Genomic DNA, 23,074 nt, shown 5'->3' with positions numbered 1-23,074 from the left:
AGTGCATCCCGGAATTTGGGGACTCCTGAAACCAGTAGCTGTATACTTGATCCACAATCTAAACTCTTAACACCTTTGCAATATTGTTTACCATATTGATGTCTTTATTTTTCCTTTCAACAAGTCTCACTTTAAATGTTGTCCTGTCTATCTACACATGATTCTGACAAGACTATAGGCAAAAGTCACTGTGCTGGAAGTATATGAGTGGTTACTGACAGTTTTTACCATGTAACTGTTCTCCATTTGACAGAGGAATGCCACCACTCTGCTATAGCATGAGAGGAGGGGTCACTCATTCATCACAGCCAGGCTGACTGGGAGACTGGACTTTGAACTGACTGGGTTGGAGACCTCACATTGATACTCTCCAGCATCCTCCTTCCTCACAGTATGTATGGTGAGTTGGCACTTTGACGGNGACAGGGTCATCCTCTCTGTGAGCTGCAGACTCTGATTGTTGAAGAGCCAACGCATGGAGATCCCAGTGTTGTCTGAGAAGCAAGTGAAGACCACTGAGCTCTGTACTCTAACTATGGTGTCTGTAACTCTCATGAAGGGCTGTGTCACAGGCTCTGCAAAGAAACAGAAGAGGGGACCAAATGACAGTCATCCTTCAGGTGGCCCAACCAGTCCCTCTACAGCTCACACCCAATAAAGCTTCCAGAGAGTGAAAAAGTGAAACATAAAAACATAAATTCTAGGCCTTTAGGCCCAGGCTTGAGAATGTGACCTTTGTGACACAATGCTCAAGGCATGCTAATCATAAAACAGACAGCTACATTCCTCCACCCACCTGCTTCCTGGGGTCGGGGAGTGTTCCCTCAAAGAAAGTCACCCTGACCCACCCTGACTGCTCCTGGAACCCACTATGCAAATGTACTATTGTTAGAGGCTCATAAAAACTGTCTTGACTCCCACTTCCTCAGTGACTCTTAACTGATATTTTTGGTATTTTCCAACAATGCCCTCCCCACCCCCTTGAGTTTTGGTTTCTTCCTTTAAATACACTGACTACTCAGGGCCCACGGTCCTCTACCCCTGCGTGGTGTATGACTGTGGGTCCCAGAGCACTCTTAAAATAAAAGGTCCTCTTGCAGTTTGCATCAAGACCATTTCTCATGAGTGATTTGGGGTGACGCCTCTCCTGAGTCAGAACGTGGGGGAGTCCTCACATTGTGGGTCTTTCAAGAAGAGAAATTGGACCTGTGACTACAGTCATACCTTGTGCCTTGCATCTTCGACCCATGTGCTGTATGATCCTGATTCAACCACTGAGGTTGATGTGCCTCAGTTTCCCTGTACTAGGACACACTGTGCATGATCATTGCGGTGCCTATGAGTTAAAATTAGGTCTGAGCAATGTTCTGACCTGGGGATGGGGGAGTTGCTCACGTCAGCAGCATCTGTTCCACTTACCTACAGAAGCGAATTCTCTAGACTAGGCCTCTGAGGATAAGAAGCTGCCTAGAGAAGTCTCACCTCTGTCCCTCCTCTTGGGAACCTGGCTTTCCTGTGAGTCTCCTAACCCATCAAAAAGCTGGCTTCTGTCCTGCCACCTGTCCATTGAAGATCAGGAGAAGGAGATGTACAGGTGGCCTATATGAGTGCAGCTGTGATGGTGGTGCACAGCTGATCCCACACCCTATTGGACATGGACTCTCAGCAAAGCCTTGTTTCCTGTTAGCTCTGACAGGAAGTCCAATGCTAGCCCTGGGGAGAAGCTCTCTGGGGACAACTAGAGTTGAGTCTGGATTCTTGGCTTTCTGATGCTCCTCTTACTGATTCAGTAGTGAGCTGGACCATGGAGGGAGGGGGAACAAAGACTGACAGGGAAGATAGAAGGGAAAGGGACAAATCCATCAATATTGACCCCTTTGTCTTTGGTGAAAAGATGGGGTCCTGTGACCAGAGAAACTTACATCTATCCATCACTCAGTGGAGGCGGGTGGGCGTGTCTGCACAAGTCAGAGGGAGTGAGCAAATGACCTCCATGCCCTTGGTGCACCTGAATGTGTGTCGCTTCCTCTGTGGTGAATTCTGGCCTCCTGTCTCCACCCTCACTGTCCTCACATGCCTGGTCTCCCTCAGAAGATGTGGGGGATGAGGATTCCTTCCTCAGCTCTTCCTCTACAATCTCCAGTGTTCATCTTCTGACCTCTTTGGTCTCTTCCCTCTCTGGATGCACTCAACCCTGACTCCACTTTGAGATGGGCTGCCTGGTCTGACTTCTAGTTCACTAAAGCCTATTAGAAAAAAGAAATAGAAACTCATTTAATCTTTCTGGAAATTTCAGTAAGTAGACAGGCTCAGCAATGTGGGGCAATGTACTATGCCACCAGACAGAAAACAGGGTAAGATCAAGTGGATTCAGGAAGCCCAGCAAATCTCATAATTGAGAAAGGTTGGCATTTAAATCTAACTCTGACCAGGTTCCTGAACTGGAACATCTGACCGTGTCACCACATGGAGAGGACAGTGACAATCAGTCACATAGGGGCAATACCCAAATCCCTTCCACACGCAGATGAGGCATCCCTGGCATCTCAGACCAAACCAATAGAAAGAATCTAATGTTTTTTAAAGATCCTATCCACAATGAATAAAGTGCACGAGGTATTTTACCGAAGATCGACTGAGAGTGCCTGTTTTATCAGGAAGCGTATTCTCTCCTGAAGCTTTCCTTGATGGAAACTGCCCCAGCCTACCAAAGCCACTTCCTGCTCAGTGTCCCCAACCTTGGCTCCTAGCCACTCACTGTGTCACGCTGCCTGCTACCAACCCCAGTGTCACCTAGGCCTAGGAAGAGGCCCAGTAGGCTGCCTTGCTCTGGCTCCCCCGAGGAAAGCTGCAGCTCTTTGACTGCTCAGGGCTGGCCAAAGTCCCACAGATTCCCCACAGACATAAACATTTGGGTGGATGAAAGAATAAGTGTCTTGGGGCCTGACAAGGCCAGATGTTAGTCAAATTCTCATATTCAAAGCTACTGGCAGCAGTTAAACCTCCAGCTCTCATTACTTTGTGCATGCGTGGGAGGGTGGGCGGGTGGGCGGGTGGGCGGGTGGGTGGGTGGGAGTGTGGGTGTGTGGGTGGGTGGGTGGGTAGGTGGGTGGGTAGATGTAAGAGTAGGTGTATATCATCCTTTGTGTATGGCTGAGTACAGGACACAGCACCTAGATAGAAGTCAGAGGTCAACTTGAGGGAGCCTTTCCTCTCCTTCCAACTTAGCTTCTCTTCTCCCACACAGTCAGGCACTGTTCTCCTCACCTGTGTCAGGAAACACTACACCAGGGGCTGCACCCGTTGAATAAAAGTCCACACTGGGCCGTCATGGTCACTGTTGCCTACTCTGTCCTCCCTCTGGAGGACAGCATCTGCTACAGCACTGGCCCCAAACTCTGCAGTCTTCTTTCCTCTGGGTGCAGCCCATCCCAGGATAATGGCGACTGCTGTCAGGGATGGTGCCCAGGGTCCACCTCTGTCCCTTCCACTGAGCCCTGCCTGGTGACCCAGGTGACTTCACTGTATCTATTTTTCAGTCTTCAAGACCACACAGTGAGCAACAAGACTGATGATCATCCCTGTGCTCTGGGACAGCAGCAGCTCACCCCCGGGCTGCCCTCTGCTGTGTTCTCCCAAACTGTCCTTTGTGGCATCCTTTGTGGCACGCCATCCCTCCTGAGCACCTAGGCTGTCCTGTGTTTTTAGTACACTGATGCGGAGGGGTTGACTCCCTGCAGGAAGGTGGCAGAGATGCCTGTAAAGACTCGGAAGGGACCTGTTGACTAGGAAAGGGACAGACCCATGCCCACTGGAGTGACCAGTCAGGGTGCATTGTCATGAGACCCATGAGCAGTTGTGTGGGGAGTTTCCTGTGACTGTGAAGCAGGAGGTCACCTGGACTCTAGAGAGAGGACAGTGGTCCCAGAAGCCTAGGGAGAGCTTCAGAGGGACACTCAGCATCCTGTGCTGGCTGAGTCTCGCCTAGGGTCTGCCCATGTCCTTCCTGGGAGGCAGCTGTCCTCGGTCTAGGTGATTCACCATGGGATATGCCTGGGTCAGAGGCATTGGGAAGATGGTAATACAGGATCCTCTGAAAGAGTAATGTAATCTGAGAGACTGGGCAAGAGACCTCCAGGTCTGTAGAGACAGGAATGGAGCCAGGCTACAAGTTAAACTTGTGGCACCTGGAATGACTTTTCTGGGCATTCTGAGCATACATGGCAAGAGCCCCAGTAGACTGGGCAGAGTGTGAAGTCTCAGGCTGAGTTATTTTCAATCTTATCTCCTCATCTAGTTACCATTACACTTCTTGCCTTGATACCATCCAGTTCAGCAACTCTGCCATCATTCGCCTGCAGGAGACAATTCCAGGAGCTGGCCCTCAGAGGAAAACCAACTGCAGAGGGGGGCCTGTGTCCTCTGCCCCTTGCTTTGGGGACCCTGCCCCTCCTGTGAAATCCTGTGAAATCTCATGAGCCCAATAGGACAATTAGTTAATGGCCTGAACACCTGTCCAGCTATGCTCTCCCTGCTGAGTCTCTGAGGTAGATGTCCAGATGACCTAGCCTAACCATGGCTCTCATGGCAGTACACAGGCTGCTTCTACATGCCACTAGAGCTTTGTCCCATGTCAGCACCAACAGGAATCCAAAAACAAGCAGTGACAAAACACTCCCCACTGTCCCCTGGAGTCTAAACAGGGATGAAGATTAGCAGCCAGGACTTCCTGGTGCTCTCTGTGAGGATCTGGAATCATTTCTTCAGGGAGGGCCTGAATGACCCCCACAGAGTCTTCCTCAGGGCAATGTGCATGGTGAGAGACCCAAGGCTCAGGCCTGTGTCTGACATGCTTGGCCTGACTTTACCCAACACAGGCCTTCCTATCTTCAGGTAAATTCAGGTAACTGTTTCTAATCTAATGCTGTTGGTCCACTGTATGTATGCCATGCAGTAAGCACCCAAACCCCAATGTGAGGACACCATGCAGTGGGGGAGAGAGCAGGCACAGCCTAGTCCACACAAAACAGTTATAAAATAGGGTAAGTCACACCCAGCAGCAGGAAGCCATAGAGAGTCACGTACTGCTCACATGGACTTGCACAGGTGCTGTTTCAATTTTGAAATTTTTGTCTATCGTTTGTAGTGTGTACAAGCCCGTGTCTTTCTCAGTGACATGCTGGAGCAACAGGGATCCATTGGTGTACACTGTCTCTCTTCTGCTTTCTGCAGAACCCCTGATGATGGAATTTGTGGCTCTGATGTAGTCTGCAATTTTTAAGACCTGGATGCTAGACACTCTTTTGTACCAGGAAAAAATTTTCAGATATTCTGGCAAATTGTAAACTTGGAGAAGAACTCTTCCCCCTTCAGCAGCATGCGGTGGCACTGGATGGATCGTGAGTTGAGCAGAGGTGAGAGGGTCACAGCAAGAGGAAAGGGAGGCTGGAAGGGAAAGGAGAAAAGTCATCACATGGGATCATTGTGCTTGGTGGAAAGATGGCAGCCTGCATCCTGAGCAGATGGATTCTTCACTTATCCTAGAGAGGCATGTGGGGGTGTGTCTATAGAACCTGGTGAAAATCAACAACATGGCCTCCATTCCCTCCGTGCCACAGAATCTGTCATTTCCTCTGCATGGAGCTCTCTCCTCGGTGTCTCCATGGCTGCCCCCTCACTGCCCTCGGTCAGACACTGCACACATTCATGCACGCTGTGCTTTGAGATGATGCCTCCTTCTGACCTTGGTCTCTGCACACCCTGCATATTCACTTTCTGACTTCTCTCATTTCCTTTGTACCTGCACTCAGCCTCTGACATCACCTTCTTGATGTCCTCCTGCTCAGCCTGCTGCCCCCAGGACTAGGGCTGGGTGATGGCCAGGAGCAGTCTGCTCTTCTTGGCAGACCCGGGTATTGGAAAGGGCTCAGGAATTATGCTGGCTAGCTTTATGTCAACTTAAAACAAGCTAGAATCTTTTGAAAGAGGGAGCCTCAATTTAAAATGACACCACCAGAAGATGGCCTGTGGGCAAGCCTGTGGTGCATTTTTTAATTGGTGATTGATGTCGGAGGGCCCAGTCCACTGCACGCTTTTCCACCCCTGGGCTCAGTGTCCTCGGTGCTAGAAGATCAGGGTAGACAAGCTGTGAGGAGACAGGCAGGAGGCAGCACTCCTGACAAAGTGCTCCCCAAAGTCACTGCAGTCAAGCCTGGAACAGACGACTGAGGCCAGAGCTTCCTGGTACCCACCACTCTGTGAGGATGCTATGATGTCATCACATGCATGGCAAGAGCCCCCAGAAGACTGGGAAGACTCTGGCAGCTAGGGTTGAGTTATTTTCTGACAAGGTCCTCCTTGATACAGGGACAAGTCAAACGATGGAGTCTGATCTATAGGTATTTCTCTCCATCATGTGTGTACAGCACAAGCAGTCAACCCCCAAAATAAAGACACAGTGCAAAGGGTTGGTAGCCACATGCCGGGGGTGACAGTCCTGTGTTTCAAAGTCCTACCCAGCACTGAATGATTACAGAGAATCACTTACTATCCACCTGAAGTTGCACGTGTGCTAATTCCATTTTCCGATGTCTACTCAGTGTTCGTAGGGTGTAGAATCCGGTGTCATTCCGGGTGACATTCTGGAGCAGGAGGGATCCATTGCTGTACACTGTCTCTCTACCGCTGTGGGCAGGGCCTGGCACACTTGAATTCTTGGCTATTATGTGTCGGGCTACCTCAAGGTTGTTGGACACAAGCACCCCTTTGTACCAGAAAAGCCTTCGAAGATTCTCTGGGAGGTTGTGAACCAGTAGAATAACGCTTGCCCCTTCAGCAACACTGGATGGCACTGATTCAATATTGAGCTGGGAAGAGGTAGGAGGGTGTCTGCAAGTCAAAAGTGAGCCTGGGGAAGAGAGATTCATTAATATTAGTACTTTTTTATTCCACTAAGATGGTGCCCTGGGTCCTGAACTCCTGTGTCTATTGCTCAGCTGGGGTGTGTGGGTAAAGGTTTCCCTGCCCTATTTGGTGGAAGTCACCACATTATCTCCATGCACTCCATGTCCCTCACTTGTCATTTCCTCTCTATGGTGCTCTCTCCTTGGGTGTCGAGATGGCCCCATCTCACTGTCTTCAGATCCCTGCTCACATTAGTGTAGACGGGTGTTGGGGAAAAGCTCCCAACCTTCACACTCTGACTTTTTTTTGTCCTTTAGTGATTACACCCTACACCAGATTTTACCTTCTATATTCCTTTGCTGGTCAAGCTTCCAGTCCATTAGGGAGACTAGGGAATTGTGAGAACTTATATTTTTGAAAAAAAAAAGGCTTCATTTAAAAAAAACTCAAATATTTGTAGAGATTGACTGAATAAATTAATGATGTCTCAATACCATGCATGCCTGTGATCAAGTAAACTTCATCCCAGGGATGCAGGAATGGTTCAATGTACAAAAATTCATCAACAAAATCTACTATATAAACAAACTGAAAGAAAAAATTACATCATCTCATGCTGAAAAAGCCTATGACAAAATCCAACACCTGTACATGTTTAAAGTCTGGAGAAATCAGGGATACAAGGCACATACCTAAGCATAATAAAAGTATTATACGGCAACCCAATAGCCAACACCAAACTAAATGGAAAGAAACTTAAAGCAATTTCACTAATATCACAGACAAGACAGGCTGCCAACCCTCTCCCTATCTAATCAAGATAGTACTTGAAGTTCTAGCCAGAGCAATAAGACAAATAATGGAGACCAAGGAGATACCAAACGGAAAGGAAGAAATCAAAGTATCCCTAATTGTGAATGATATGACAGTATACATGAGCACCCCCAAAAATTCTGCTGGAATTCCTACAGGTGATAAACATCTTCAGCAAGTGGATAGATACAAGATTAACTCTAAGAAATCAGTAGCCCTCCTTCCCACAATCAATACACAGGCTGAGAAATACATAGGAAGACGGTACCCTTCACAATAGCCACAAATAACATAAAATGCCTTTGTGTAACTCTAACCAAACAAGTGAAAGATCTGTATGACAAGAATTTCAAGTCTCTGAAGAAAGAAGTTGAGGAAGATATCAGAAGGTAGAAAGCTCTCCCATGTTGATGAATCTGTAGGCTTAACATAGTGAAAATGACCATCTAACCAAAAGCAATTCACAGACTCAGTGAAATTCCCATCAAAATTCCAACACAATTCTTTACAGACCCTGAAAGAACAATTCTCAAATTCATTTTAAAAAAGACAGGATAGCTGAAACTATCCAGAACAATAAAAGAACATCTGTAAGTATCATCATCCCTGACCTCAGACTGCACTACAGAACAATAGTGATAAGAGCTGAATGCTATTGGTATAGAAACAGACAGGTGGATCAATGGAATCAAATCAAATACCTAGAAATAAACCCACAAACCTTCAGACATTTGATTTTTGACAAAGAAGCCAAAACCATACAGTGGAAAAAGAAAGCATCTTCAACAAATGGTGCTGGTCTAACTGGCACTCTGCATATAGAAGAATGAAAATAGATCCATATTTATCTCCCTGCACAAAACTCAAGTCCAAATGGATCAAAGACCTCAAAATGAAACCAGATACACTAAATCTAATAAAATAGAAAGTGTGAAATAGCTTGAAACTCATCAGGACAGGAGACAACTTCCTGAACAGAACACCAGTAGCTCAGGCTCTAAGGTCAACTAACCTGGACCCTTGGAGTTCCCAGAGACTGAATCACCAACCAAAGAGTGAACACTGGCTGGTCCTAGACCTCAAACACACATATAGCAGATGAACATCCTGCTCTTCATGCACACTGTAGCAGGGGCTGTCCCTGAGCCTTTTGCCTGCATGCCTATAGATCCCCCAGCCATAAATGGACCACCTAGTCTAGCCTCAGTGAGAGCAGAAGGGCCAAGTCCCACAGTGACTTGATGTGTGAGGGGGGAAAGGGTAAAGAGGAGGTGACACGGAGAGGCAGGCTTCTCCTCAGGAACAGGAAGATAGAATGGGGGTAGGACTACCATGAAGGGGTACTCAGAGGAGAGAAAGGGCTGATGTGGGGTTATGACGTGAATACATAAATAAATTTAACAAAAACAATAACAAAAAAGACAGATTCATTGCTGTTCCATGGTGCCCTCCCCCCAAAAAAAACAATATTTTAGTATTTCCTTGTCTACTAGAATGTCAGGAAAAATTACTTAGACATAAAATGATATTTGATACATGTATAAATGTAAATATATATGCATTAATAAATACATTTGTATTCTAAAAAGAAAAATTCGTACGTTAGGGTATACATAGTATTGATAACTTCCATTGGCTTTGGTTTTTTCACCTTTACTTATTATATTGGTGTATGAGTTTCTGTGCAAGAGTGTATTTCAGTGTGTGTGTCTGTGCCAGTATGTGTGTCTGTGTGTATTTCTGTGAAGGTTTTGTGTGTGTATGTGTGTGTGTGTGTGTGTGTGCGCGCACGCGCTTGCACACACACGTGCGCACTCGTGTTTCTGTTAAGGGTGTGTCTCAGTGTGTGTCTGTGTGTGTGTCTGTGTGTGTGTGTGTGTGTGTGTTTCTGTCAAAGACATGTCTCAGCATGTAGGCGTGGACACAAGACACAGTCCCTAGGTGGAGGTCAGGTGATAACTTGTGACTATTAGTTCTCAGGTCATCAGAAAATGAAGTGAATGCCTATATCACTGACCGATGTCACTGCTCAACACCAACTTGTGTTTTTATTTGGGATGTCACAGCTGACAGCAGCAGGCTTCAGAATACTATGCTCATGCTGATTTACTTTGGGTAACAACAATCTGCTCTCCCTTTATTTCATCTATGACCCTCCACTGCTGCTGCTGCTGCTGCTGCTGCTGCTGCTGCTGCTGCTGCTGCTGCTGCTGCTGCTGCTGCTGCTGCTGCTGAGCTTCTAGCATAAAGTCTTTCCTACCCAAACACTGAGACACATCTAAGGTCCTTGTGCCTCTTAGGAGATTTCAGACAGTGAGTCCTCTCCTCTTACACCCTAAAGTGTGGTCTCCTCCATGTAAGGAGTAGCCTGGACAGGTTTTACAGATGATACTGACAGCAACTCCCTGGTCTCTGTGGCCCGATCTGTCCTTCCCCTGTGGCACATCTGCTCCAGCACAGCTCCCCAGTTCTCTTGCCCTGCTCCCAGGCAAGAGCATCTCCCAGAGTTCCATAGGCTGTCAGAGAGGTGAGTCTCTATTGAAAACACTGTTCTATTCTCACTGCTGTCCAATGGCCCTCTTCTCTCCTCTTTATGTTTCAGTCCACCTGAACACACTATGAATGACAAGGCTTATGAGAATCTGTGTGCCCTCAGAGAACAGCTGCTTGACCAGGGGCTACCATCTGCTGTGTCCTGACCCTGGGACAGTCAGTACCAAAGACGGAGCCTCTGCACTCCCTGTGTGACACAGAAACCCAGCTGGGCACCCAGTCTGCCCTGTGTTCTCAGTGCTCTGTAAAGATGGGATTCACTCTCAGGAGGAAGGTGACAGATGTGTGTGAGGGGTCCAAAGGGACCCGCTGCATGATGAGTGGGGAAGGGGACAGATCCATTCTCATTGGAGGCACCAGTCAGGATTCTGAGGGAGAAGAAAGGCCCAGGAGCAGCTGTGTCAGGAGCTCACAGCCTGAGTGTGTGCAAGAAGGTGACCTGGGTCCTAGAAGGACTGCTCTGGTCTCCATCATCCCATGCAGGGTTTCGAGACAATGACCCTACTTCTTCTGTTTGCTGAACTGTGTCTGCCCATGTGCTCCCTGGCCATTCTAGCCTTTTAAAATTGCTTCTCAGGGCTATCAGGAGATGAGTCAGGACAGAGGTCTGCAGACAGGGCTTCCTGGTGCTCACTTCCATGAGGATCCTATGGCTTCCACATTCAAACCCAATCTTCCTCCCTCAAGGNCTTTTGCAAGGACACATTACTGCTAAGAACCCCAGAAGTCTAGACAATGGTTGATGTCCTTCACAGATGTATCAGCCATACATACAGCTGACTGCAAGGTAAAATCAAATGAAGGATTCTGTTCAATTGTCATTATTCCCCATGTGTGTCCTGCACTAAATCGTCACACCCCAACATGAGGACACAAGGCAAAAGGTGGGTAGGCCTGACGCTTCTCTCTCTGTATGTGTGTGTGTGTGTGTGTGTGTGTGTGTGTGTGTGTGTGTGTGTGTACTGGAATGAACCCAACCCAGTACCCAGAGTTCACAAAGTATCACTTACTGTACACATAGAGATACATGGGTGTTCTTGACACAATTTCTCCACGTCTATTTAAGGTTTGTAGAGTGTAGAGTCCTGTGTCCTTCTGGGTAACATTTTGGATCCACAGGGACCCATTGCTGGACACTATCTCTCTACCGCTGTGCATGGGCCCCATCACACTTATTTTAGTGTTCAATGCATATAGGCCAATTGCATGGTTCATTTTTTTCAGCCTTCTGAACCAGGCTAAGGCTACAAGATTCTCTGGCAAATTGCGGACAATAAAAAGGACGTTTTCTCCTTCAACCACCTGGGGTGGCACTGATTCAATGGTGACCTGGGCAGTGATGGGCAGGAGCAAGCAGGTTAAAAAGGAGGCTAAAAGGGAAGAGAGAGCAACCATTAATATTGAGAAGGTGAGATCAGCACTCAGCTTAGGGGTGTGGGTAGAGGTGTGCTCACCTTCCTTGATGGAGGTGACAAAGACTCTCACTGTGTTGTCAACTCTATATGCAGTTCTCTGCTCAATTGTCTGCTTGGATCACCCTTCAGTGTCCCATATTTGGTGTGAGGATGCCTGGCTGACCTCCTTCTCTGAAGAACCCTCATTTCTTTTTAATTTTTCTTCTTTGTTCCCTTTGTGGTACCAGTCAACCCATGATATCATTTTCCAGATACTCTGACTTCTGGCCCACTATAGTCAGGGCTTTGGGAGGACAGAGAGTAATTGGGAAGACTCAATTCCTGGAAAAGTCTCAGACATCAATGGAAGGAAGGAAGGAAGGAAGGAAGGAAGGAAGGAAGGAAGGAAGGAAGGAAGAAGGGAGGGAGGGAGGGAGGGANGGAGGGAGGGAGGGAGGGAGGAAGGAAGGAAGGAAGGAAGGAAGGAAGGAAGGAAGGAAGGAAGGAAGGAAGGAAACAAGGAAGAAGAAAAAGGAAGGAAGGAGGGAATGAAGAAAGAAAAAAGGAAAAAATGGAAGAATGGAGGATGGATGGAAGGAAGGGAGAGAAGGAAGAAAGGGAAAGAAGGGAGGAAGGAAGGAAGGAAGGAAGGAAGGAAGGAAGGAAGGAAGGAAGGAAGGAAGGAAGGAAGGAAGGATAGATGATTGAAACAATTGATGGATGGATGAATGGATAGAGAGGTGGATGAGTGGGTAGGTGGATGGATAGATAGAAAATGGATGAGTGGATAAATGGATGGATGGATAAATGGATGGACACATGGATGCATGGGTGGATGGTTAAATCAATTGGTGGATGGATGGGTGGATGGATTGAAAATGGATGGATGGATGGATGGATGGATGGATGGATGGATGGATGGATGGATGTGTCCATGGGTTAATCTACGTAGTTCCCAGGTTTGTAGCTAACAAAAATAATTATATTCAAGGGTGATATCACTTTTTTACCTTTACTTCTGTATTGTATGTGTGTGTTTCTGAAAGCCATGTGTCTCAGCATGAGCTTGTGTGGGTATGTGCCATAGTACACGTGTGAAGGCAAATGTCTCAGTGTTTTCATGTCCTGATGCAACCAGAACATGGGCGCGGGGAGCAGAGAAGACCCTGCAGAACCCACTTCTTCCTATCTACCATACTGGAACTGAGGACTGAATTGAGATTGTCATGTCTCTGCACACTGAGCCATCTTGTTATCTGTTTGACTTCTATTTGGAGAGTCACCCTGTGACGGTTGGATACATCAGGATTCACAGAGCAACCAATGTGACTGACTTTCAGTAGGGAACATTGGGGATTTTCTCTCCCCTCATCAGTTCCTTTCCAACGAGAGCTTCAGCCTGCTAAACCTAAGCCCTCACTGTACCTTCTGCCCTATGATTACAAACAACCCCCCCCAAGTCTCCTTTTGGGCTCCTGTCTTTTCAGGAAACTCCAGCCATTCTCTGAGTTCTGTTCCCCACACACAGTCATGGAGTAGGCACCCTTACCTGCGAACAGGAGGCCCTGCCAGGAGGTACACCCCTTGCGGGGAAGCTCAGAGGACACCTCCATCTGTCTTCTCACTGTCATGTCCTTGCTCTGAGGAGACCTTCAGCTCCAGTGCAGCTCTCAGGCTCTGCTGTCCTTCCTCGTTCTGAGCTGAGCTTCTTCTCAGGCAGGAGCACTTCCCAGAATCTAATGGGCTATGAGTGGTGGGGTCTGTCTCCAAGGCACTGCTTGATTCCTTCCACTCTCAGTGCTGCCCTGCATCCCTCCAATTTTTCTCTCTTTATGTTTCTCCTCAACCAACACATTGAGCAACAAGACTGATAAGCATCCCCATGCCCTCAGAGAAAAATGGCTCATCCCAGGGCCGACATCTGCTGACTTCTGGCCTTGAGTTTGTCAGCATCAAAGAAGGAGCCTCCATCCTGTCTATGTGACCCTGTGACACAGAACCCTGGCTGAGCACCTAGTCTGCCATGTATCCTCAGTATTCTGGAAAGGTGGGATGCCCCAGCAGGAAGGTGACAGAAATGTCTTTAAGGGCTGGAAATGGACCTAGTGATGAGTATGGATGAAAATCAATCCTTTAGCACTAATGTCAACAGTCAAGTTACTTGCCCAGGAGAGAGGCCCAGGAGCAGTTGTGTGAGGAATTTCATATCCTGGGTTTTGGCAAGAGGTGATCTGTGTGTCCTGGAAAGGACTATGGGTTCCTCTTCCCATAGAGGGTTTCAAGGCAACACTCCAGCATTATGTGTTAGCTGAGCTCTGTGTTGGATGAGCCCGTGCTCTCTCTGGTCTTCCTGGGTAACCTTTGTCCTTTTTCTGGATGATTGCCCTGGAGAAATCCCATCTTCCCTTCTGAAAGCTGCCATGAGGGAAAAGAATTTTGATTCTCCAGACATAGGAGTGTTCTCAGACACAAGGATCTTGGGAGGGTACTCCAGGTTAGTAGGGACAGGGATGGAAACCTGTGTGCAAGGCAAGGTCATGGATCAGGGAAACAATTTCTGACTGGGGTGTGTGGGGTGTGTGTGTGTGTGTGCCTGTGTCTGTGTGTCTGTGTGTGTCTTGTGTGTCTGTGTGTGTCTGTGTGTGTCTGGGTGTCTATGTGCCTGTCTCTGTGTGTCTATTTGTATGTGTCTGTGTGTGTGTATGTGTGTGTCTGTGTGTGTATATGTCTGTGTGTGTGTGTCTGTGTGTGTGTCTGTGTGTGTGTGTGTGTGTGTGTGTGTGTGTGTCCATCCTGATATCGCTTCCTGGTGCTCTCTGGGAGAACTGCAATCTCATGTCTAGGCTACAGCAGGGGTGGTCAACAAGTCAAATGTGAACTTCCCTGATTGCTACAGTACAGGTGGGATGTGGGACCTGTCATCCTGCTCACTGGGCTCTGCAGAACTCCTCTTTCTGTCTAGTGTAGGGTGGGTCTAGACAGGGTTCCAGACTCTTCCTAGGAAGTCCTGAAAGAACTAAACTAAAGTTAGAAAAGGATGGGCACCCTCATGAAGAGCCTTGAGCTCAGAAAATTTCAGAGGAAATTCCTGGAAATTTTCTCTTCAGACTTAAAAGAGAATACAGTAATGAAAGGACTGCACCTCTTCCAGTTGGCCCATATCGTGGGTCTCAATACCTCCTTTTCTTTGCCCACAGGTGCTGAGGGCATCTGCTCTTGAGTACATAGAACACTGATTCAAATGGATGTACCATCTGCTCTTCCCAAGACACTGCTCCAGGTCTCTTTTTCTTGGTGTGACAAAAAAAGATGCTGAACAACAGCACTTTAGGTGAGAGTAAAAGCTTCACTTCCTTGGTGGGTCTTGGTCATTTTGTAGCAGGAAAGGATATAAAGGCAAAAACCATGATTCTGGCTGGCTGGTTCACTGGCTGGCTTATTCAATGACTGGTTCTCTGTCTCATACTTAGCTTGCTTTCTTATAGGACCAAGGACCGTCTGCCTAGGAATGGTGCTGCCCACAGTAGCCTGGGACACCGGCATCAGTTAAGACAATCCCTCACAGGCACATCCATAGCCAAACCTGATAAGGATGGTTATTCAGTTGAGACTCCTCTCCCCGGGTGAATTTGGGCTGTGTCAATGTGGCAGTGAATGCTAACCAGGACACTGTTTTAGACAGTTAAATTTTTCTCATCCACAGAGAGAATCCACAGGAAGCTCCCCATTCTCCAAGTGAGTGTCCCTCTCTGTCCCTGCAGGCATCACATGTGCTGGAGTCCTCACCCTAAAACAGCTGGACCCTGAGAGCCAGTACGCAACTCAGGGGCCTTTACGTTGAGTTTCACTTTTCCAAATTCCCTGTATCCTGAGCTCAGGGACACTCTTGTATGCACCACTGACATTCTCAACAGTAAGTAAAACAGTGTCTTCAAAGCACTTATATCATCCTGACTCAGGACAGGCCTCTAGGGCATGTGTGTCACCTGCCTCATCTGGCTCTATAGGAATCGGAGCAGAAGACAATCACCAGATAAGACTAGACAGGAGCTGGGGACATATGGGGGAAAGGAACATGAGCATGGTTCAAAGCTCAAAAAGATTCTCCTTGGTCATGAAGAATGGAGACCATGAAAGCAAAATGGAGCGAACAAGATAGCATGAATTCATGAATGAAAGAAAAACCTTCCCCTTGGTGAGGTCTTGCTATATAGCAAAATAGCCCCAACCACATTCCAGGGCCAATACAGGTTCACCCAAAGATCAGAAATGGAAGGAGATGAGTAAGAGGCACAGCAGGAATCTCATGAAAGGATTGGTATATGCTTGTTCCCATGGGCACAGGATGGGAAATAACTTCTACATCTATCCATAAAACCAAGACTTCACCCCAAATTTCAGTGCTCCAATTACCAAAACCTGTAAATTTTTTCACTGTTTTTCTATGGAGGCCAATGTCAGAATTCTAAACAAAATATATAGGATCTGCTATTATTAGTAGTGAGGTTGGGGACTAAGAGTTCTTGGGAGGTTGCCTGGGCCTTTCAATTGAAAATCCAAGAGTGCCGGGTGTGGCGGCGCACACCTTTAATCCCAGCACTCAGGGAGGCAGAGGCAGGCAGATTTCTGAGTTCGAGGCCAGCCTGGTCTACAAAGTGAGTTCCAGGATAGTCAGGGCTACACAGAGAGACCCTGTCTCAAAAAAAAATCCAAGAGTACTGTGCAGATGGGTGAGAGGCTATATGGAAGGTGAGGTTGGGGTTTGACCTTGGATGCAAATGAGTATCTGAGAGGTATATCAGCAGGATATCTAGACTATCTGGACCAAACAGAATAAAGCTACATATGATGTTAGCAGAGAGAAGGAAAAATCCTGGTCTATAGAAGGCTACAGTATCTGTGCTATAACCACAGTTAAGCAGGTCCCAGACAGAGTTAACATGCAAGTTAGTAGAAAAGTAATTGAGTAGCATGCACAAGCCTTTATCCATCACCAACACACAGAGAACAGCCCCACTGGACACTCATGTATTCACTGAGCCTGAGTCTGATATGTCCCCTGCTTCTACATCACCCTAAGCCTCTCAAGGCAGAAAAAGTCCCTCCACCCATTCCACCTCAAGGATGAGCCTAGATGCATGTACTTGGACTAGGTAAGGATGGCTTGGCCAGTCAAGGTGTCCATGTGGTGGTTCTGTCATGAACCCAGAAGTGACCATGTCTTTGCTCTAGCCCTCTATATTTGGACAGCTGTAGCAACGATGGGAAAGAAGTTATCACAAGTCATGTCCAGGTCAATGAGTCATGTTACATGGTTACATGGTTATATGGGTCATGTTACTGAGTTCCAGGTTTCACACTCTTAGGGCCCTGTGTCACTTGTGACATGAGTGAGAGTCCAGCTGTCCTCAGACAACTTCAGCCTGTAGTGAAGTCACTGAGGCTGTGACCACTTATCCTCCACAAGTAGGTTTGCTCTGAGTCTGAGGTTCAAGCTTTAAGGCTACCATCCTCACCCTCCATGGCTTAGAATTGTCCCTTGTGATGGTGGCCTTGGGTAGCAGTGCTGTGCAGGCATCAGAGAGAACATGGCCCCTTGTGGGACCTCTGATACTTGCAAAGTCATTTTTCAACCATTGTTGGTCTCTGTAACCTCCACCCCCAATCCATGTCCTAGGAGAATCAGGCAGAAGGTGGCTCAGGCAGATGCAGGAGGAGCTGAGTGCTCATACATGGTGGGTCTCTTGTCCATGTCCTAGGAGAATCAGGCAGAAGGTGGCTCAGGCAGATGCAGGAGGAGCTGAGTGCTCATACATGGTGGGTCTCTTGTGCTGTGTAGGAGAAACAGTCTTTGTCATATGGGAACTGAGCTGCAGAGCTTGATGGTACAGACCTAGCACCTGGAGTCATAGCCCCAGGGTCTCTCCTTGTCATCAGTGACCCACTGCCTGCCTTATGCCATGAAGCTGTGTCCCTCCAGCTGCACTGACTCCCACTGCTGTGCTGTGGCCAGCACCTTCCATGGCTTTGCTGTTTAATGCTATCCTACAGATCACACATAAGAAAACTTTCCATTGATGCTTCATTGGTATTGCCATACAAGGAACTGAATGACAAGGTTCCTGCCTATGGAACAGTGCCATCAGGGTGTAGGCCTCTATGAGTGTTGACAGTTTCTGAGTGTGAGGCTTGTTTATACAAATAGTTTTTTTCTCCATGTTCTTCCTTCAGAAAATATTCTCCCTGCCAAGTTTAGTGACACCATGATAATTAGAAGCAGCATGAGTTTAGGAGGCAAGAACGTGTTATATCTAAGCAATATGGTAAATATTGAAACCTTCAGGACAGACCTTCAGGCTGTGGGAAAAAACTCTGAAAACATGAGTTCAAAATTTAAAACTTTCTCAGCTATGTAAAATTTAAGCATGAAATATGAATTATAAGAGGGACTTCATTGACCTAAAAGAACAGAAGCAACTGCACTATAAGCCAGCTTGTCAGAAACATACAAAGGCAGGGAGATTTCTGAGTTCAAAGTCAGACTAGAAGAAAAGAGTTTAGGTCAAGGCCCAAGCATGGTAGAAATGGTAATTTTAGGGGGGATCCCACCTAGCTGGCTAAGATCCCACCCAGCTAAGTTTATTGTCTTTGCTTACAAAGGCAGGCAGATCTCTGAAATCATTTGCAATGATGAAAAAAGAATGTGTTTGCTGTCTCTTTTTAAGAATAAAGGGACTGGGGTCATGGGAGGCTAATTCTTGAGGTGATCAAAAGGGAACCTGGAGTAAATGATTGAATTAATATGTAAATAAAAACTGGGGGAGGTATTGCTGGATCTTCTGGTATTATTTATCGTAACCAGAAGCTGGAAAGAACCCAGATGTCCCTCAACAGTGGAATGGATACAGAAAACGTGGTACATTTACACAATGGAGTACTACTCAGCTATTAAAAACAATGAATTTATGAAATTCTTGGGCAAATGGATGTATCTGGAGGATATCATCCTTAGTGAGGTAACCCAATCACAAAAGAACTCACTTGATATGCGCTCACTGATAAGTGGATATTAGTCCTGAAACTTAGAATACCCAAGATACAATTTGCAAAACACAAGAAAATTAAGAAGGAAGACCAACATGTGGATACTTCATTCCTCCTTAGAATAGGGAAAAAATACCCATGGAAGGAATTACAGAGACAAATTTTGACACTAAGATGAAAGGATGGACCATCCAGAGACCATCCCACCCAGGGATCCATCTCATAATCAGCCACCAAACGCAGACACTATTGCACATGCCAGCAAGATTTTGCTGAAAGGACCCTGATATAGCTTTCTCATGTGAGACTATGCCAGTGCCTGGCAAATATAGAAGTGGATGCTCACAGTCATCTATTGTATGGAACACAGGGCCCCCAATGAAGGAGCTAGAGAAAGTACCCAAGGAGCTAAAGAGGTCTGCAACCCTATAGGTAGAACAATATGAACTAACCAGTACCCCCCAGAGCTTGTGTCTCTAGCTGCATATGTAGCAGAAGATGGCCTAGTCAGCCGTCATTGGGAAGAGAGGCCCCTTGGTCTTGCAAACTTTATATGCCCCATTACAGGGGAACACCAGAGCCGAGAAGTGAGAGTGGGTGGGTAGGGGAGCAGGGGGGGGAGGGTATTGGGGACTTTCAGGATAGCATTTGAAATGTAAATGAAGAAAATATCTAACAAAAATTTGTAAGAAAACTGGGCTTTTGGTCAATAAAAGATGAGCTGTCCAGCGAATTTTTAGAATTGCAAGATAAAGCTGTCAAGAGCAGAAAGCTGTGTGGAAAACTATCTCAAGCAGAACATAGACTGTATTCTTGTAACCAATGATTTTACTTCCAGTTGGGTTTTTTTTTCTTTGTTTGTTTGGGTTTTTTGTTTTGGTTTTTTGGTTTGTTTTTTGGTTTTTTTTGTTTTCTTTTGTTTTTGTTTTGTTTTGTTTTTGCTGCTCCCAGACACTCCTTCCTCAGAACCCCTCTCCAAGCCAAAGATGGTCCTTGACACATTGAAGCATTCCTTAGAAGCATCCACCACCTGGCCTCAAAATGTGATGTGTGTTCAAAAATCTTACATAAGATGATGAGCAAGCCTGGAATTCAGCTCACTATCCAGGCTGGACAATAAGGTGGGCCAGTCTTCCCAAGGGTTCTATGGTGACTGACATGAGGCACATGAGCCCAGAATGCAAAGGATGAGCCTCAGAAGAAGAAATGGTATGAAGGACAGGCAAACAAGGTTAAAACAGAATCATAATATTTTCCTTGACCTGTAATTCTCACTCTCACACAGGTGAGGACCACGCAGGAATATTTCCTGATATAGAACTGGCTGTTTGCTTGACTACAATATTTTCTGTGCAAGATAATTTTGGTTCCCTGCATAGCTGTGTACAAGCATGCTTGGTGCCAACACAGGTCAGAATGGGACATTGGATCTTTTGAATATGGTGTTACAGATAATTATGAGTTGCCATGTGTATGGTAGGAATTGAATTTGACTCCTCTACAAGAAAATCCAGTGCTCACAACCACTGAGTCATCTCTCCAGCCCTCCACAGAGCCATCTCTCCAGCCCTCCACTGAGCCATCTCTCCAGCCCTCCACGGAGCCATCTCTCCAGCCCTCCACTGAGTCATCTCTCCAACCCTCCACTGAGTCATCTCTCCAGCCCTCCACTGAGCCATCTCTCCAGCCCCCCACTGAGCCATCTCTCCAGCCCTCCATGGAGCCATCTCTCCAGCCCTCCACTGAGCCATCTCTCCAGCCCTCCACTGAGCCATCTCTCCAGCCCCCCACTGAGCCATCTCTCCAGCCCTCCATGGAGCCATCTCTCCAGCCCTCCAATGAGCGAGCCATCTCNTCTCCAGCCCCCCACTGAGCCATCTCTCCAGCCCTCCATGGAGCCATCTCTCCAGCCCTCCAATGAGCGAGCCATCTCTCCAACCCTCCACTGAGCCATCTCTCCAGCCCTCCATGGAGCCATCTCTCCAGCCCTCCACTGAGCCATCTCTCCAGCCCTCCACTGAGCCATCTCTCCAGCCCTCCACTGAGCGAGTCATCTCTCCAGCCCTCCACTGAGCCATCTCTCCAGACCTCCACGGAGCCATATCTCCAGACCTCCACTGAGCAAATCATCTCTCCAGCCCTCCATGGAGCCATCTCTCCAGCCCTCCACTGAGCCATCTCTCCAACCCTCCACTGAGAGAATCATCTCTCCAGCCCTCCACTGAGCCATCTCTCCAGCCCTCCCAGTGGATGTTTTCAGAAGTAGCTCTGACTAGAAGGAGGTAGAGAGCCAGAATATGTGGAACTGTGCTTTAAGAAAGAGGTGAGCTTGGCAGACCTGGGTCAGGGACTTGAGATGCTAACTTTTGACATATGAGTCTATTGTTCTGTCCTTCATCTTCTAGGAGGCATTACAATAGCACCCAGAAAACACATGATTTCCTGTCTAGTATGTGGGCTGAGGAGTCTTGATATTCTGTCGAAATTCTCCAGAGTCAGGAGGCTAAGTCCTAGGGTCAAATCTAACTGTCGATTTGTTTTCACTTCCTGGACAAGATGTCCCCTCAACTGCTAAAGATGAAGACCAACTCCATATCCTCCCACTCTACAGACACTTGAGAAGGCCTCCAAGGTAAGGACACTGGATATGTGACTGGAGATAGAGAACTTGTGCTTCACATCTTCACCTGTGGACTGTGTGGGGCTCATGTGGACACTATGTTCCCTGTGTCTCAGTTTCCTGATGATAGCAAATTCCATGAATGAATGTGTCAGTGTCTACAGCATAGCCTTAAATATGAACAAGGACCTGAAACTGGGGCGGGAAGGCTGTCCAGATCACCACTGTCTGTTGCTGTCTGTCTACAGGAGAGAATTGGCTACACTTAATCCCTGAAGACATGAAGTCATCAGGAGAACCTAATATCCTTCCCTTGGGGACACTGACATTCCTGTGAAGTCTCTTAAGTCCATCACAACATTTGGCTGATGGCCTGAGCATCTGTACATCTGTGCTCTCCACGCTAAGACTCAAAATGAGATGCCCTAGTGACATAACCTAACTGTGGGTCTCATGGCAGTGCACTGGATGTTTCTGTGAGGTGGGAGATTCAGACAGCTAATAAATCATTCTATTAGTTCTAATGGATCATGTTCCAACTCTGCTAACCCTCCCCCAGATCATCTGGAGTCAAGAGACTAGGACAATTATCTAGAGCCAGGACTTCCTGGTAGTCTCTTCTAGTAAGAGTGCACAATTCCCTCATCCACATTCTCAGTCCAAGGATCTCTCTTGGACTACATTTATGATAAGGCCCACACAACCTGGGCTTATCCTGATTCTTTGGCTTAGTTACTTCCCTCCCCCCCCCCAAAAAAAAAAAACACACATCCTGCTCTTAACAGCATGAATTCAAATAAAACAAATAATTCAGTTTGTCTACTTTGGGTGTTTCCTGCACTAAATTCTAAAATCCCAGTATGGACATAACATACTGACAAGAAGCAGGACAGGCCAGACTAGTGTGTGCAAAGTGAAAACACCCAACCTAGAACCCAGGGGTCACACAACTACATGCAGAGATAGCATAAACCATTGACTATTTACATGGTGATGCACATGTGAGCACATTCTACGTCAGCATTTGAGATTTTTAGGGTCAAAATATCCTGTGCCCATCTGGATGGTGTTCTGAAAGAGCAGCAATCCACTGGTGTGCATTGTGTCTCTGACACTGTGTGTAGACAAGCATGCTTTGATTAGAATGGAGAGAATTGGGTGGGAGAGAGGATGGGGAGGGGAGCAGAACAGAGGGAATCAGCTATAGGGAGAGCAGGGGAGAGAGAACAGAAATCTCTGAGGGAGAAACACCATACACAGGACACCTCTATGGTGTTTCAGCCACAGGGTGACTATTTAAGTAACTCTAACTGAAATTCTGAAAGTAGGGGATATGGATCCAGAATTTTCCACTTTCTGTAGCCAGGCAGGACACCCAGCATAGGAATAAAAACACCAACACACCAACAAACTTTGACTTAAAATTTGTCCTACCTACAGGAAGTAGGGGGACAAAGATAGAGCAGAGACAGAGGGAATGGCCAACCAATGACTTCCCCAAATTGAGAACTAGGAAAGAAATCAGGAACCATAGATGCCAGCATCAGCAACAGAATACAAGAGATGGAAGAGAGAATCTCAGGTACAGAACATTCCATAGAGAACATAGACACAACAATCGAAGAAAATGCAAAATGCAAAAAGATCCTAACTCAAAACATCCAGGAAATCCAGGACACAATGAGAAGACCAAACCTATGGATAATAGGAGTAGATGAGAATGAAGATTTTCAACTTAAAGGGCCAG

At 46.9% G+C, this 23,074-nt stretch overlaps 1 protein-coding gene across 1 annotated transcript in view; it reads right to left on the bottom strand.

The window, feature by feature from the left end:
- Positions 1-291: 291 nt before the first annotated feature.
- LOC110336891 overlaps positions 292-23,074 on the bottom strand; it is a 36,195-nt gene continuing 13,412 nt past the window's right edge. Inside the window, exons 6-10 of the mRNA XM_021219630.1 lie at positions 13,213-13,303; positions 11,280-11,639; positions 6,548-6,907; positions 5,086-5,445; positions 292-575 (exon numbers count right to left, since the gene is read on the bottom strand). Coding sequence (XP_021075289.1) covers positions 292-575; positions 5,086-5,445; positions 6,548-6,907; positions 11,280-11,639; positions 13,213-13,303 — 1,455 coding nt within the window. The remainder of the gene's footprint in view (positions 576-5,085; positions 5,446-6,547; positions 6,908-11,279; positions 11,640-13,212; positions 13,304-23,074) is intronic.

This window comes from Mus pahari, chromosome 19 (assembly GCF_900095145.1).
Source record: "Mus pahari chromosome 19, PAHARI_EIJ_v1.1, whole genome shotgun sequence".
Classification (NCBI taxonomy): domain Eukaryota; kingdom Metazoa; phylum Chordata; class Mammalia; order Rodentia; family Muridae; genus Mus; species Mus pahari.
Note: the sequence above shows the minus strand (reverse complement) of the source record. Positions and strands in the feature narration are given on the sequence as shown.